Consider the following 16,504-nt stretch of genomic DNA (forward strand, 5'->3'; position numbering starts at 1 on the left):
TTTCCTGAATTAGAGCTACTGCCCTTACTGTGTTCTTTTTTGAAGACATTTTTTTTTCCCACTCATTATGGTTGACACAAAGACAACCATGGATAATGTCAATGTTCAGATAACCTCCATTAAATTAAAGGGAAATTCCAACTATTTGCTTTGGGCACAAGCTGTCCGTGTCTACATTATAGCTAAGGACAATCTTAGCTACATCACTTCTGATCCTCCTCCAACAGATTATAAGGATTACAGTACCTGGAAGAAGGAGAATGCTATTATCTTGATTTGGTTATGGAACAGCATGGAGCCGGATATCGCTGCCAATCTCATGTTCCATACCACTGCAAAGGGAGTTTGGGATGACCTAAAGGAGACGTACTCTCAAGAGAAGAGTATGACCCGTATCTTTGACCTTTATGAGAAATTATTCCAATTTCAGCAATCCGACAAATCTCTTCAGGAGAATTACAGTACTTGTAAGGGCATGATGGAAGAACTAAATATGTTCCAACCGCTTACTACTGATATTGAGAAGTTAAAGACCCAAAGGAATGAGTTTTTTGTATCCAAGTTCTCTTGAATCCGAGTTTGAAGAATATCAAAGGGCATCTATTTGCTGGGGAATCTGTCCCTACTTCGAATGCCATCTACTCTAGGTTGTAGCGCATTGTTTCCCCTAGTTCCAAACCTGATACCAATCCCAAGGAAAATTCTGCTTTTACTACTACTAGAGGCCATGGTTCAGGGGGAGGACGAGGATTTGGTGGTCGTGGTTTTGGTGGACAGCATATTGACAAGGCTGCCCGGCTGTGTACTTATTGTGGGAAGACTAATCATACTATTGATACCTGCTGGTCCAAGCATGGGAAGCCTGAATGGGCTCAAAACTTGGCCAATCATGCGACTCCTGAAAATGGTTCTAATTTTGTTACACCTAACGACACTAAATCTGGTTCAGCCGTGGGAGATTCATCCACTAACCTTTGTGATGAGGTGCAGCAGCTAATGCGCCGTATCAAGAGCCTTGAGACATCCACTTCCACTTCTGGTTCATCCACCTCCGTTGCCACATTGGCCCATGCAGGTACACCTGCTGCCTTCCTTTCCACTACCTCCACACCCTAGATCATAGATTCGGGGGCTGCCGCTCACATAACTGGTAAGTCTTCCATTTTTGTTTCTATTTCATCCCCTCTCACACTCCTCCCGTTATTGTGGCCAGTGGTTCCTCCACCCCTGTTACTAGGCATGGCACTGTTTGTCTTAATTCTAACCTCTCCCTTTACTCTGTGTTACATGTTCCTCAATTTCCATTAAGTCTTCTTTCCGGTAGTCAACTTACTAAAAACTTGAACTGCACTGTAACTTTCTTCCCTTCTTACTGTATTTTTCAGGATCTTCACACGAGGAAGACGATTGGTGGAGGGTGTGAGAAAGATGGACTATATTATCTGAATGGTGCTGCTCCGTCTGCTTCAACTGTCGCTACTATTGTTGGTGGAGAGTCCCCTTTTCGATGGCACTGCAAGCTTGGACATTTGTCTTTGTCTAGATTAAAGGTTTTATTTCCACAGTTTTAAGTCTTTAGATCGGTTAGAGTGTGAGGGTTGCGAGTTGGGTAAGCATCATCGGGCTACTTATCCATCTCGTTCTATGCCCTGTAGTCCGTCCTTATGTTCTTTAGTACATAGCGATGTGTGGGGTCCTTGTCATGCAAGTAATAGACATGGTTTTCATTATTTTGTCACTTTTGTTGATGACCATTCCCGAACTACATGGTTGTATCTTTTGAAGGACCGGTCTGAATTTTTTCATGTATTTCAAAGTTTTTGCAATGAAATAAAGACCCAGTTTAATACTTCTATTAAGATTTTTTGGTCTGATAATGTGTTGGAATTTGTACAAACTGAGATATCTTCTTTTTGTGTTGCTAATGGAATGATTCATTAAACTAGTTGTTCCTATACTGCTCAACAAAATGGAGTAGCGGAAAGGAAAAATAGGCATTTACTTGAGGTCGCATGGGAACTCATGCTGCATATGGAAGTGCCCAAACATTTTTGGCATGATGCAGTTCTTACTGCATGTTTTTTTATTAACCGTATGCCTTTGTCTGTTCTTGCCGATAAATCTCCTTTTTCAATTTTATTCCCTGGTGTTTCGATTTTCGGCCTGCCTCCTCGAGTTTTTGGGTGTGTCTGCTTTGTTCATAATCTTCATCTCCCTGGTGATAAATTGGACCCTCGGTCAACCAAGTGCATATTTTTGGGTTATTCTCGGACTCAAAAGGGGTATAGGTGTTATGACCCTCCAACTCGAAGGCAATTTGTTAGTGCGGATGTAACCTTCTTTGAAGGTACATCTTATTTTTCTGATCAACCTACCGTGCCTAGTGATCCATTAGCAGTGTCTGACCCTCCTCCCATTCCTGTTGTTGTCCCCATATCCACTTCTCCAGTACAGGTGTATCGGCGCAAGAGGCGCATTGGGCAGGTCCATACAGATAATATCGGTCCCTCTACATCGCTTCCTATAACATCCTCAACCTTTGGTGGAGATCCCAGCTTACCGGCTCTTCCTGACTTACTAGCTAATCCGGATCCTGATGACTTACCTATTGCCACTCGGAAAGGTAAACGCTCATGTACTCAGAAATCTTTAGTTGTCTATCCCATTGAGCATTTTATTTCGGTATCTCATCTCCCACCTTGCCATCTTAGTCTTGCTACTTCTTTGTCCACTTATACCCTTCCTCGCACCCACACTGAGGCTCTCGCTATCCCTACTTGGAAGCAAGCCATGGATGTGGAAATGGATGCCTTATTGACTCGCCATACGTAGGAGTTGGTGGATTTACCTCATGGTAAAGACCAGGTAAAGTGTAAGTGGGTGTACACTATTAAGTATCATTCTGATGGGTCTATTGAGCGGCTAAAAGCCTGCCTTGTTGCTAAGGGATACACCCAGACCTATGGTGTTGATTAGTTTGAGACTTTCTCACCTGTGGCTAGGTTGAATTCTGTTCGCCTCATTATTTCTTTGGTTGTAAATTTTGATTGGCATTTGTACCAGTTGGATATGAAAAATGCTTTTCTTTATGGTGACTTACTCGAAGAGATCTATATGAAGCAACCTCCCGTGTATGTTGCTCAGGGGGAGAATAGTGGACGTGTGTGTAGACTGCACAAGACCATTTATGGGCTGAAACAGTCTCCCCGAGCGTGGTTCGAGAAGTTTAGTTCCATTGTTACTGGTTTTGGTTTTTCTCAGTGCTTCTCGGACCATTATGTATTTGTTCGCCGCCAAGGAGAGAAATTGGTTGTTCTTGTTGTTTATATTGATGATATCATTGCGTCAGGAAATGATGAGAGTGGGATCAAGGAGGTAAAGAATTATTTGCAGCAGCATTTTCACACTAAAGATTTGGGCCAGCTTCACTACTTCATTGGGATTGAGGTTATCAGAAGTAAAAAGGGAATCAGCTTGTCCCAAAGAAAGAATGTGTTAGATCTCTTGACTGAAACTGGTATGCTTGCTGCAAAACCAATTGATATTCCTATGGATCCTAATCACAAGTTTGGTTCTGATGATGGTGAGGGTCTTAAGGACGTTCACTCCTACAGAAACTTAGTTGGAAAGCGGTTATATTTGACTGTCACTAGACTAGACATTTCTTATGCTATTGGGGTTCTCAGCCAGTTCATGCAATCCCCTTGTAAGTCTCATTGGGATGCAGCCATTCAGGTTCTTCGATACTTGAACGGAGCCCCCAGGAAGGGGCTGATTTATCGCCCAAATAAACATATGGAGCTTGTCGCCTACTTAGATGCAGATTAGGCAGGTTCGACTAGTGACCATTGATCTACTACAGGTTATTGTACGTTTGTCGGAGGAAATCTAGTTACGTGGCGAAGCAAAAAACAGACCACTGTTGCCAGATCCAATACTGAAGCAGAGTATAGAGCTATGGCCCATACCACTACGGAGTTGATGTGGATTAGATCTCTCCTTCTTGAGATGGGGTTTCCAGTTCCAACCCCTATGAAGATGTTTTGTGACAACCAAGCAGTCATCTATATTGCTAGTAATCTGGTCTTTCATGAGAGGACCAAGCATATAGAGGTAGATTGTCACTTGGTTTGCAGCGCCGTTTTGAAGATATTGGTTGAGACACCGTTCGTCACTTCCAAGGATTTCAACATGGTATCAAAGCCAAAAATCCGAGAATATGAGACCTAAAATTCCTTTCCTTTTTTTCTCTCCTCTCCATCATGATTTCACCCTAGCAGCACCACCGCCAGCAGCCACCACCTCCACCAGCCTTCCTCCAGCACCTAACCCCACCGCCAGCCCTCCGCCAGTCCCCCACCACCGCCACCCTCCCGCGACCCTTCCTCTTTTTCTCGCAGGGGGGTTCCCGAAACCTTGCGATTATTTTTTTAACCCTTCCTTGGTGGTGAGTTGACTCCCACCAAGGGCCCTTTTCTCTGCCATTTTTTTCCTCTATGCAGTGAACAATTCTGCATTTTTTTCTCTCTGTTATTGAGATTTCCCTGTGACCAGCCACCATGCCTGACAACTTTGAGATAACGCCTGCTTCCTCTGGTCCTGACGGCCCATCACAACGTGATTTTGTGCCTTTTCCAACCAATCCTATAAAATTAAATGGGGCCAATTACCTACTGTGGTCTCGTTCTTGCTTGTTTGCTATTGGTTCCCGTGGTCTCTCGACATCACAGGAACTTCTGTCAGGCCTATTGATGCTGGTCATGCCTAAGAACGGTGGATGAATTTTAACTTCTTGGTTATGTCATATTTGATGAATTTCATGGAGCAAGAGATTGTTAGTCGTTATCTTCTTCTTGTTTCGGCGGCCAAGATATGGAAGACGGCCAAGGACAAGTATTCTCAGGTTGGGAATGCTGCCCAGTGCTATGAGCTCTGTCACAAGATCTACTCTACCAAGCAGTTGGAGTTGTCGCTTTCTCAATATTATAACACCATGTGCACTATGTGGCAGCAGTTGGATTTTCTGGGTACCTTTACTGCAACCTGTGATGTTGATGCAACGGCCTTTCGAAAATGGGAAGATGGTCTATGTGTTTTTGATTTCTTGGCCGACAATACTGAGTTTGATTAGATCCGGGCAAATATTCTGAATCGTGATCCTCTGCCCACTCTTGAGTAGGCATATGCAAATCTTTCTGCTGAGGACAGCCACCGTACCGCTATGGTTCAACCGGTTACTCAGGAAAGATCAGCTCTTATTTCTAGTGCTCCATCTTCTGCCCGTGGCAGTTCTGTTAATGGTGATCGGCCATCTGGGGATCGCCCTCCTATTAAATGTGATCACTGTGGCAAGGAGTGACACACAAAGGACCGTTGTTGGAAGCTACATGGTCGCCCTGCAGATACTCAGGGCGTGGGAGAGGTGGTTCCAATCGGTCCCATAGCACCCGTGCTAATCAAGCCTCCACTGAAGAGCAGCCCGAGCAATCTCTTTCTCAGGTTGTGGCTGAACTACAAAATCTCAGGGATATGATGACTCGTTTGGACACGTCTTCTTCAGCATCTGCATCTTCATTGTCTGCCTCGGCTGTTTCTGTATCTTCTGCTACTCATACCAATCCTTCCCTAGGCATTTCATTTGGTGGGAACTGCTCCTCGGTCATACCCAATTCTTGGGTGATTGTCTGGGGCAACCGACCATATGATAGGTTCTTCCTCTCTCTTTTTCAAGTATTTCCCTTTACCCGGTCATACTAAAGTTCGTGTTGCTGACGGGTCTCTTTCTCTTATCTCGGGAAAGCTCCGTCCATGGAGCGTATGAATTTCCTGGAATGTAGTTAGACCAAAAGAGGGAATTCAGGGATAGGAATAGGAATTATAGTACCATGATCGGTACAGTGCACATCCTCTCTTTGCCTATCATCTATCTTGCATGTTCCAAAATTCTCTACTAATTTACTTTCCATTAGTAGTATAACCGAAGATTTAAATTGCAAAGTGACTTTTTTCCCCAACCATTGTTTGTTTCATGACTTGGAGATAGGTCGTATGATTGCATGTGATAAAGTGGTTGGTGGTCTTTATGTACTTGATGGCTCACCGGCAGCGTTGACATCTCAGCCTTCATCTACTGAATCTGATTCTGCAATTTTGGAGTTGAATAATTGGCATCGTCATTTGGGCCATCCCCCAATAGGGGTTTTATCTGATCTTTTTCTCAGTTTAGTCAAACATTGTAATAAATATAATTTTTCTTGTGATGCGTGCATTTTAGCCAAGCAAACTCGAACAATTTATCCTATTTCTGATAATAGAAGTTTATCTCCTTTAAATTTGATACATTCTGATGTTTGGGGCCCTGCCCAGTGTCTTTCTACTTCTGGCTTTCAATGGTTTGTAACCTTCATTGATTGTTATAGTCGGACCACTTGGGTCTGCTTGATGCATAGTAAGAGTGATGTTTTCACCTGTTTTTCCCTGTTTCATAAGATGGTTCAGACCTAGTTCGACGACAAAGTGAAAATTCTTCGATCTAATAATGGCACAGAATACATGGATGGTGCCTTTAGATCCTACTTGGATACACATGGGATTATACATCAGACTTCTTATGTAGATACTCCTGCCCAGAATGGGGTAGCTAAATGCAAGAACCGGCATTTGCTTGAGGTGGCTCGATCTTTGATGTTTGCTATGGCTGTTCCTCCTCATTTCTGGGGTGATGCAGTCCTTACAACCACCTACCTTATCAATCGGCTACCTTCAAGAGTCTTAGGAGGTCACTACCCGTTGGATATTCTGTTGGGTTCCTCTACTTTTGTTGTGCCCCCCAAAATTTTTGGTTGTGTGGTGTTTGCCCGAAACCACCATGTTCACGGCAAGTTCGACCCAAAAGGGCTTCGGTGCATTTTTCTCGGCTACTCGGCTACTCAGAAGGGGTACAAATGCTATCATCCTCCAACCAGAAAATTATTTGTTACCGTGGATGTTGTGTTTTGAGAATCCGAGGCCGACTTTAAATCACCAGTACCTCTGCAGGGGGAGATTCTAAATGATTCAGAGGCCCCACTGCTTGTTCCTCTAGATGTTCATATACGTACTATAGAGGATTCTTTTGTGGAACTGGAGGATGCGATTACAAGTCAGGAACAAGACATGGAACAGATTGAGCAGCAACCAATCCAGGGGGAAAAAAATTTGAAGAGTTATTCTCAGGGAACGTCTTTTCCTTCTCATGGACCTTTGTACAAAGAGACCACCACCACTAATCCTACTCAATCAGCACCTGCTTCGAGTCGTCCCACTCATTCTCCTGGTAAGCTTCCTTCTGATTGCACTCAAGATTTACCTATTGCTATTCGGAAACCAAAGCGGAGTTGTACACAACATCCAATTTCTAATTTTGTGTCCTACAACTCTCTAACTCCTTTCCATGCCTCTGTGTCTTCATTATCCTCTGTTACTATTCCTAACAATTGGCAGGAAGCAGTAGCAGAACCAAAATGGAAGGATGCTATGGATGAAGAAATGCATGCCCTAGAGAAAAATCAGACCTGGGATTTGGTGATTCCTCCACCAAGAAAGAAACCTGTTGGCTACAAATGGGTCTTTGTTGTGAAGCACAAGTCCGACGGCTCAGTAGAAAGGTATAAAGCAAGGTTGGTTGCCAAAGGGTTCACTCAAACCCAATGAATCGATTATCAAGAGAGTTTTGCTCATGTGGCAAAGATGAATACAGTGAGAGTCAGTATTTCTTGTGTTGTGAATCAAGGTTGGGATCTTCAACAACTTGATGTGAAGAATGCCTTCTTACATAGGGAGTTGGAAGAGGATGTCTATATGGAGATACCTCCTGGATTTGCCTCACCAGACACTCAGGGAAAGGTGTGCAAGTTGAAGAAGGCATTGTACGGCTTAAAGCAGTCACCCCGGGCCTGGTTTGGTCGTTTCCATAAAGCTATGGTTGTGAATGGATATAAGCAAAGCAATGCTGACCATAGGCTGTTTGTTAAAAGAGTGGGACATATCACTATTTTGATTGTCTATGTAGATGATATAGTGATCACCGGAAGTGATTCACAAGAAATTCAGAAGTTTAAGACCTACTTGGGTTCTGAGTTTGAGGTCAAAGACTTGGGCAGATTGCGGTATTTCTTGGGAATAGAGGTTGCCTATTCAGCCAAAGGTATATCTCTTTCCCAGAAAAAGTATACGCTTGTTTTGTTGAATGACACTAGGATGCTTGGGTGTAAACCTGCCGATACACCTCTGGAACTTAACACACACTTGAAGAGTAAGGAAGGTGACCCTGTGGATAAGGGAAGTTATCAGAGATTGGTTAGGAGATTGATATATTTATCCCATACCTGAAGAGTAAGCCAGTTTATGCATGATCCTCACTCTTCTCACTAGCAGCATACCAGATCCTAAGGTACCTGAAGTCCCCTCCTGGTAAAGGAGTCCTATATTCCTCACACAGTCATTTCCGGGTGGAAGCTTATACTGATGCAGATTGGGCAGGCAGCCCTGATGATAGAAGGTCCACTTCTAGATATTGCACCTATGTTGGAGGTAACTTAACTACTTAGAGAAGCATGAAGCAGGCAGTGGTTGCCCGATCAAGTGCTGAAGCTGAGTTTAGAGCCATGGCATAAGGCATCTACAAACTTCTCTGGCTCAAGGGGCTCCTTCAAGATCTTGGAATGTCAGTTGATCTTCCCATGCAACTCTATTGCGACAGCAAATCTGCAATCAGCATTGCCCATAACCCAGTCCAACATGACCGCACCAAACATGTTGAGATTGATCGACACTTTATCAAGGAGAAGCTAGAGCAAGGAGTCATTTGTATTCCATTTGTTCAGTCTAGTGATCAAATGGTTGATATTCTTACTAAGGGAATTAGTAGTAAATTATTTTGTTCTGTTGTTAGCAAGTTGGGCATGTTTGACATGTATGCACCAACTTAGAGGGGAAGTGTTGTAATATGGGTTCAAGAGTAGAATTGTCATAGGGGTCATATTGTCCTTATACCTATTCCAGAACATTCTTTCTCTTGTCATAAATAAAGGACGGCTGTAGTCACTCTGACTTGAGCCATTATTCAAGGATTTCAACACATCTCAAGCTTTAACAAAAATAGAAACTAATAAAATTTAGTAACTAGGAATGACATGAAATAGAAACTAAATATAATCTTCTCAACTCTCAAGTGCAGACGATCCTTTCCTTCATGTCAAAGCTGGAGTCTCATGTGGTCCCCACATAGATACTATTGGCCAGCAGCTTTATTGAAAAAAGACTAAGTGATATTGACTAAAATACCCCCACGATTCTCCTAAGAATATTCTCACCAAGCCAAAATAAGGGGCTGTGACACCGTTCACGTGATCAGTAACAAGAACAATATTTGACCTTTTTTTCTTCATGTTTTGTCCTACATCAAAAGGAGGTTTTTTTTTTGTGTGTCGGGAAAAGAAAATGCAAAAATTTAGTTCAATACTCAGTCCTCCATCCATAACACAATTTCTTCCCAGCAAATTATGAACAGGAAAAAAAATAAAGAGGAGCAACTTGTTGTCGCCACATTGTGACATTTGATTTTGTTAACCTTGTGGCAGCTTAAATGGGGTTGGCATTTTGTGGATAGGAAGACCCCAAGGTTAATGCAATTTGAAAATCCATATTAAGGATCTCAGATGCAAGTCGACCCACTAATCAAATCTGAGATAGGGAAAGCAACTGCATTGTCAAAGGAAGAAATAAGATTGATGAAAGGGGAGCGAAGAGAGATGATATCAATCTTCTTGGGAGAACGAAGAAAGAAGAAGAGAAGAAAAGAAAAGAAATCAGATTTGGGACAGCAATCCCGAATGCACTGCTCAACAGCACCAAAACTTTTTAAAAAAACTTATATTCTTTATTCAAATCATCTCTAATTGATGGGGGATGTATTACATATATACATAGACCTAAAATTCTTAATTTGACTCATAAAAGGACTCCTAGTTGGTCTAATACACTCAATAAAGTAAATAAACTCAAAACATAATTCTATCTAGCTATTAAGTATCCCAATCAAACTCAAACACTCAATTTAACTATTAATCCCGTGTACTAACACTATCCCCACTTTATAGGCTTATAAATTAGGCCCATTACATCAATAAACCCAAAATAAGAAGCCTAAGGTCTATAGAACCAAACCATGGATCAAAATAAAGTCCTCTGAGGCCCAATTGGACAATCTTAACTGCATCAAAGGTTCCCTACTTACATGTCACCCAATCGGAGTTGACCACATGGCAAAACAAACCATGAAAAAGTTCAAAAGTACAAAAGGGTGCCAGGACTACCAAGAGGGGCATGGACATACATGGGAGGATATGCTATTACACGACGCATTTGTGGCTGAAATTTGACATGTGGCCAATCAAGACCATTCCGTAGATGTCCAACGGTCAATTTGCCACATTACTCTTCCAAATGGCAGAACAAGTGCCCATGGTTGCACCACAATTGTTGCAATGTAAGGTTGGCACAAGTTTTTGCCCCCTTCCCCCAAAAAAAGCATTGATAAGACACTGCTATTGTTATATTGGCATTGTAATTGATATGTACCAAAGGGCTGCAACGTGGTTCAAAACGGTTTTTATAGGGTACACAAAGGGTCACCTCGAGACAGTCCTAATTTTCAGTGTTTTTTGCACGCAGAGGCCACACTCAGAGTCAAAGTTTCATCTTTATGCCTGCTGCCCAAGCTTTTTACAATTGCACAGAATGGCATACCCTACATTACCTAACTGTACAGTTAAAAACAATATAGTAATGATATAAAAGAAGAAATTTGAAAACCGTTTTACCCGGTGTTCAGGTAACTTCTAGAACCTTTTTACTTGGTATTTAGGTAAGTTACAAATACAACTTTTTGCCTACCAAAATCCAAAAAAAAAAAAATTCCTTGCTTTTGGAAGCTATTGAAGGGCAGAACATTGCTTCCAAAAGCTTAACAAAAGCAAACAGATACAACTTTTTGCCTTCCAAAAGCCAAAGAAAGTTATTTTTTCTTGCTTGTGGAAGCTTTTGGAGGGCAGAGCATTGCTTCCACAAGCTTAACAAAAGCAACCCCTAGATAATTTTAAGCACATTCGGAGTCTCATGCTTCATGTCCCCTTCTTGATTCAGATTCATCACCGAAATGGACTTGTTTTATTAGGAATAAGTCTAGGGTTGGGTTCTATACATATTGGGTCTTTGTTTCACGGGGTTTTCAATGTAATAGACCACTTCAATAGGCTTAAACTGAATATTAAGGCTGCATACGGGATTGCCTTTATTAGGACTTAGTTTCTTATACATAGTTTAAAGGCCCCGTTTGTATAGAGGGGAAGGTGGAGTGGGATTGTTGGGAAGATGGGACCCACATGTTGGTGGGGTTTTGTTGGGATGGAAATGTTGAGGTAAAGTTACTTTTCCCATGAATATTAACCAAAGTCCCACCAATTTGGTGGGACTTTGGATAGGATAAGGGTGGGATTTTGAAGTGCCACATCAGCAAACAAAACATTTAATGATGTTCCCTAAGATTTTGTAAATTCACCACCCCAGGATAACCAAACAATGTTGGGGTGGGATTTTGAAGTGCCACATCAGCATTTTCCCACCCCAGCTAAGTCCTCTCTAAACAAACAGGGCCTAAGTGTTTTAGTTGGGCTGGATTAGGCTTCTACAAGTCCTGTTCTAAGTCTGTTTCCTTTATTATTTCACTTTCTTAATCAATTTAGGTTACCTTCTTAGTTAAGGATTGGGTTATGCCTTTCTTTTTAAGTGTAGGAGACTAATTTTGAGTCTTCTATATAAGTTTGTAAGGGAGACCAGCATTGTACACGAATTTGATAAATAAAGTTGTTGCTTCTGCTGCTCTCTTCTCCATTGAAGATCCCTTGTGTTTGATCAAGAAACTGTTGTGTGCAATCAAGGTAGGTTGGTGTTTGATCCAATCGAATCACCTTGCAGTGTGAAGCCCAGGTGTTATTTTCTATAGTTCTTATTATTCCATCATCTTCTTCATCTATTATTCTTGCAACTAGAACCCTACATTCTAGAAGATCATACGTAACACTTTTTTGAGATTAAGCAAACCAACCACCTAATCATCCTGAGATTTGAATCACATGTTCACAAATCCTATTACAAAACGTGATTCAATTTTGACCCTATTTTGATGGTTGGATCTTTTATATTTCTGATTTTCCCATTATACCCCTACCTCCATTAGAGCTGCTGTTTAGGTCATCCATAACTGAAATTAAATTCTGTTTTCACCAATCAATTAGGCTACTGATTCTAGGTTTATTCATATCAGAAATCAGTAAACTAATTGCATCATTCAAACCCTAATTTCAATGTGTTTAATTTACTGTTTTGCCCCTATTCCTACTGTCACTAGGAGTTGTCCTTATTTATTGTTTTAACCACCCGATTGGACTGAAACTTTCAGCAATCATTCCCCTCCAGACCCTTTACACTCAATCCTACTTTCAGCCCCATTCATCCGTTTGATTTTGTGTCATCTTAAATCACCCTACTTTTGAATCTTTGCTTTGGTTAAAAGATCTTGTTAAGCTACTGTTTTGATCATTCAAATTCAGTACTACATTCCTTCTTACACTAATCAAGGGACACAAAAAGATGCATGCGGCAAGTGACTCACTCATAATGCTTTCTGCATTGCCCTGAAGGATGACAACCTTAATCTAAGACACGTCAAAGTTCAATCACAACCTAGAAAACCTAGAAACAAGGAAAATATATCAGTCCCACTAGGAACAGATAAGTTCCAGGCAGTACACCATTTTGTAGGCCACACAAGAAGTTCAAAGCAGAAATTTCCCAAAAGACATTTTTATAAAGAATTAAACAGGCAGGCCTAGACTACTTGAGGACTTTAGATGAGTGTGCTCCTGATCAGCATGCAACTTTGCTTTTCTGTATACATCCCTAAATGGCTGAACTCAAGTTTCGACTTTGAAGGAACCTAAATAAAAACCTTACAAGTGGTTATATCTCTCCAAATGTAAACCCAAAGAAAAATATAAGAGAAGGATTTAGTAGAGACAACCAGTTTTACTTTCACGTATCACAAGCATTGAACCAGAGCATCAATGAGCAACACCAGAAGACAACGTTTGAACAAAAATAACATGAAAAGAAAAAAAAAAACAAAAACAAAGACAGGTCATCAAATCGACCATCCAACTCACAAACAAGCAAAGTAAAACTAGATACTACACTAGAAACCCCAAAAAGAAGAAGAAAGAAAGAAAGAAAACCTGGAGGTTGTTGAGTTTGATGTACTCCCAGACTTTCTTGACGGCATCGGTACGAGATGCTTCAGATACGCCGAGGAACTTGCGCATGGAAGGAGAGACGGGAATAACCTTCAAGATGCCAGTGTTACGGGACGGTGCACGAGGCTTAGTAGCAGCGGCGCCAGAGGAGGTAGCAGCAGATGCCCTTGCCGCCTTCGCAGCTGCCATGAGAGCCTCAGAGCCTCTAAAAACCCTAGAAGACAACATAGCTACAACACAGCTTCGCTGTTTTTTCGGTTTTCCCCCCCAAAAACAATCTCCGCTCTCCTTGCTTCCCGCTTGTGCGCACCAACTACGAATATAAAGTCTGAAAAGCACCGCGAACCGCGCAGCAACAGCCAACAAGACACAGGGAAGCGCTTGGATATATGCCACTCAGCCTCACTATATAGCACCAGTTTGGTGACTTTGGTCTCAGCAAATAATAGACTGAAGAGAGAGGAGGTCGGATCCTTTGAACGTACGTTCAGAGTAATTACTCTGTACATACGTTGGTTAATTGACATGTGGCAATCTGAAAATAGGATTCCTTCTCTTTGCCGAGTCCAATTCCTCCTACTGTCCCATTTTTGCTATTTACCAAGGGAAGAGGGGTATTAATGGAAACAAAAAGGACAAGTGGTTACCTCTCTTTTTTTTTGGTAAAACAAGTGGTTGCCTCTCACATATACGTTCACCTGCACATATGTGCAGTTGATCCATTCTCCTCTTTGCCCTTGGGAAAAAATACGAAAACATCAATTTTTGCTCTATTTTTCTCTCTACAGTGAATTCAAGCTTGTCGAGGATAGGTGAAGAGAACTGAAGAAGGAAGCGAAGGAACAGCCAACGATGGGGATAGTGGAGTCAAACCCTGTATTGAAGCCATCATTGCCGAATGGATTCAGATTTTACCCAACGGACGAGGAGCTCTTGGTTCATTACTTGTGTCAGAATGCCACGATCCATGATTTCTCTCTTATAGGTGAAGTCGAACTTTACAAGTGACCCATGGGTTGTTCCCAGTTCCCATTCCGACTTCTACATGATTTTAGAAAGCAAGAATTCAAATTTCTTTCGAGAGAAAAGGAAATCATTATCATCCAACCTACAACAATCCCTCAACCCATTTCAGATTGGAAAGAGGACTTCTATACATTCATCATCTGAGAAACAGAAGCATTGGAACCAAACGGAGCCCATGTAGATATTCAAGAAGAGACAGGAGAGGGAGGGAGACTGGGATGGAGGAAGAGGAATTGAATACAGGGGGTGGGGCGACGATGGAGGGTATGGAAGCAGGGGAGTCGACCAAGAACCAAATCTGAATATAAGCTTGGCCATTGCCATAGCCTTGGTTTAATTGTCCCTGAATCCAGTGTAGTTGGATCGTTTGGAGTATTTCGAGATTATTTATGAGTGATGTGGTATGTTGGTTAGATGGAAGCTTGATGTAGCATTCCTACCTTTGTTCTATCTCGTTAGGCCACACCCTCTATTTCCTATATGAGGGGATATGTGTAGGAAAGAAAGACTTGTATGAACGATTGAGGAGTCCCGCCCTGTGTGAGCGAGTGGAAGATGTTTGAAAATTAGTGTTTGGTCCTAATTGTTTGCACTCCACAAGGGGCCGCGTGTGGAGCCCACCGATTAGGATTGGGATCCCCACGCGGTACTCCTATTTATAACATTCGTGCCCTAGTGAATGACGTGCGACTCACAACTGCGGCTCTCTCTCCATGTCTCTCTCGTTCTCTCTTGGTGTTCTCTCTCTATTTCTCTTCACACTTTGAGTGAGTGTATCTCTTAGGTATCCATCTTCACCTCCGGATTTGGAGTGTGGAGAATTGATTTGTTCGATCACCTCGAACGGTGTAGAAGATCGATCTCCAAGTAAGATTCACACAAGAGATTTTGGTGTGGCTCATAATCAATACCGCTAAGATCCGTCTCCGCTATGTTTCGTCGATGTTTCAGGTAATACCCTAACAACGTCTATAACCAACAGTCCCAAACTTCCCGGCTAGGGTCGCTTTCAACTAAGTAAATAAACCACAAAATATAAAGCTGAAAGGAGGAGGTTTTAATAGAGTTCAATGCTTCCTTCTCCAATTCAGTTGGTCCAAGTGAACTTAGGGCCATGAGATCCTAAGTCAATTAGTCCACACATTTTTACCATATCCTTGAAACAATCCACATCTCTAAATGCCAAAGTACTTCCTCCATCCTTCTCATGCCAAGAAAGATAAGAGTTGAAATCACCATAAACGATCCAGTCCTCATCCCTTCCCATGCCAAGAGAAACGGTGGAATCCTAAACCTTCTTACAATTTGCCTTTCGAGTCAATAAAATGAGGATTCGAGGATAAGATTTCAATTCTAACATCCTCATGCCACAATAGACACAAACCTCCAGAGGCTCCTTGCGAATTCATTTCAAAACAAGATGGCATTCCCTACCTTCCTTTGATAAACTTCACCCTTTTCAAATGGCACTTTGTCTCGATCAAAAAGATAATATCTGGTCTTTCCACCTTGGAGAGGAGAGCAAGAGTACAAATTGTCGGGTTCCTCCCCAAACCACAACAATTCCAACTTAAGATTTTCATTGATTCCCGTGGGGCTGCAACCCAGCCTCCATGGGGGTAGATCCTAAAAAATGGATCAACGTTGGATCTTTAGAAAAATCACCATCAAGATCTTCATCAGGTATCATTATCCAAGGCCTCTTATGTATGCCACATTAGAGTCCATTGCTAAAGTACAATTTATCTGATAGCCAAAATAAGAGAAAGGAAAAGCAGAGATTTGGATCATGTTAGATGCATTAAGAATGAGGAAGGTCGAGTACTAATACGTGATAAGGACATTATGGAGAGATGGGGTGAATATTTTTACAACCTACTTAATGGAGCTATCTTGACCGATAGGATGGAATCGGAAGTGGAGAGGAATAGTCTTGAAGCCAACACATGTCATGGACATCTACAACGAGTTGGTGAGGCCGAAGTTATAAAAGATGATGGTTGGAAAATCATTGGGACCGGATGAGATCCCAATTGAAGTGTGGAAGAGCTTAGGAGCACGGGGGATATCTTGGCTAACCAAGCTGTTTGACAAGATTTTAAGTACAAAGAAAATGGCAGCTGAGTGGA

General features: G+C 41.9%; 1 protein-coding gene across 1 annotated transcript in view; it reads right to left on the reverse strand.

Annotated features, from left to right (window-relative positions):
• Positions 1-13,688, reverse strand: part of LOC122645519 (protein TRI1-like) — a 31,718-nt gene extending 18,030 nt beyond the window's left edge. The window contains exon 1 of the mRNA XM_043838829.1: positions 13,332-13,688. Within this exon, the coding sequence (XP_043694764.1) occupies positions 13,332-13,577 (246 nt within the window). The 5' untranslated portion in view covers positions 13,578-13,688. The remainder of the gene's footprint in view (positions 1-13,331) is intronic.
• Between the last annotated feature and the right edge of the window lie 2,816 nt (positions 13,689-16,504).

The sequence above is a fragment of the Telopea speciosissima genome, chromosome 11, assembly GCF_018873765.1.
Source record: "Telopea speciosissima isolate NSW1024214 ecotype Mountain lineage chromosome 11, Tspe_v1, whole genome shotgun sequence".
Classification (NCBI taxonomy): domain Eukaryota; kingdom Viridiplantae; phylum Streptophyta; class Magnoliopsida; order Proteales; family Proteaceae; genus Telopea; species Telopea speciosissima.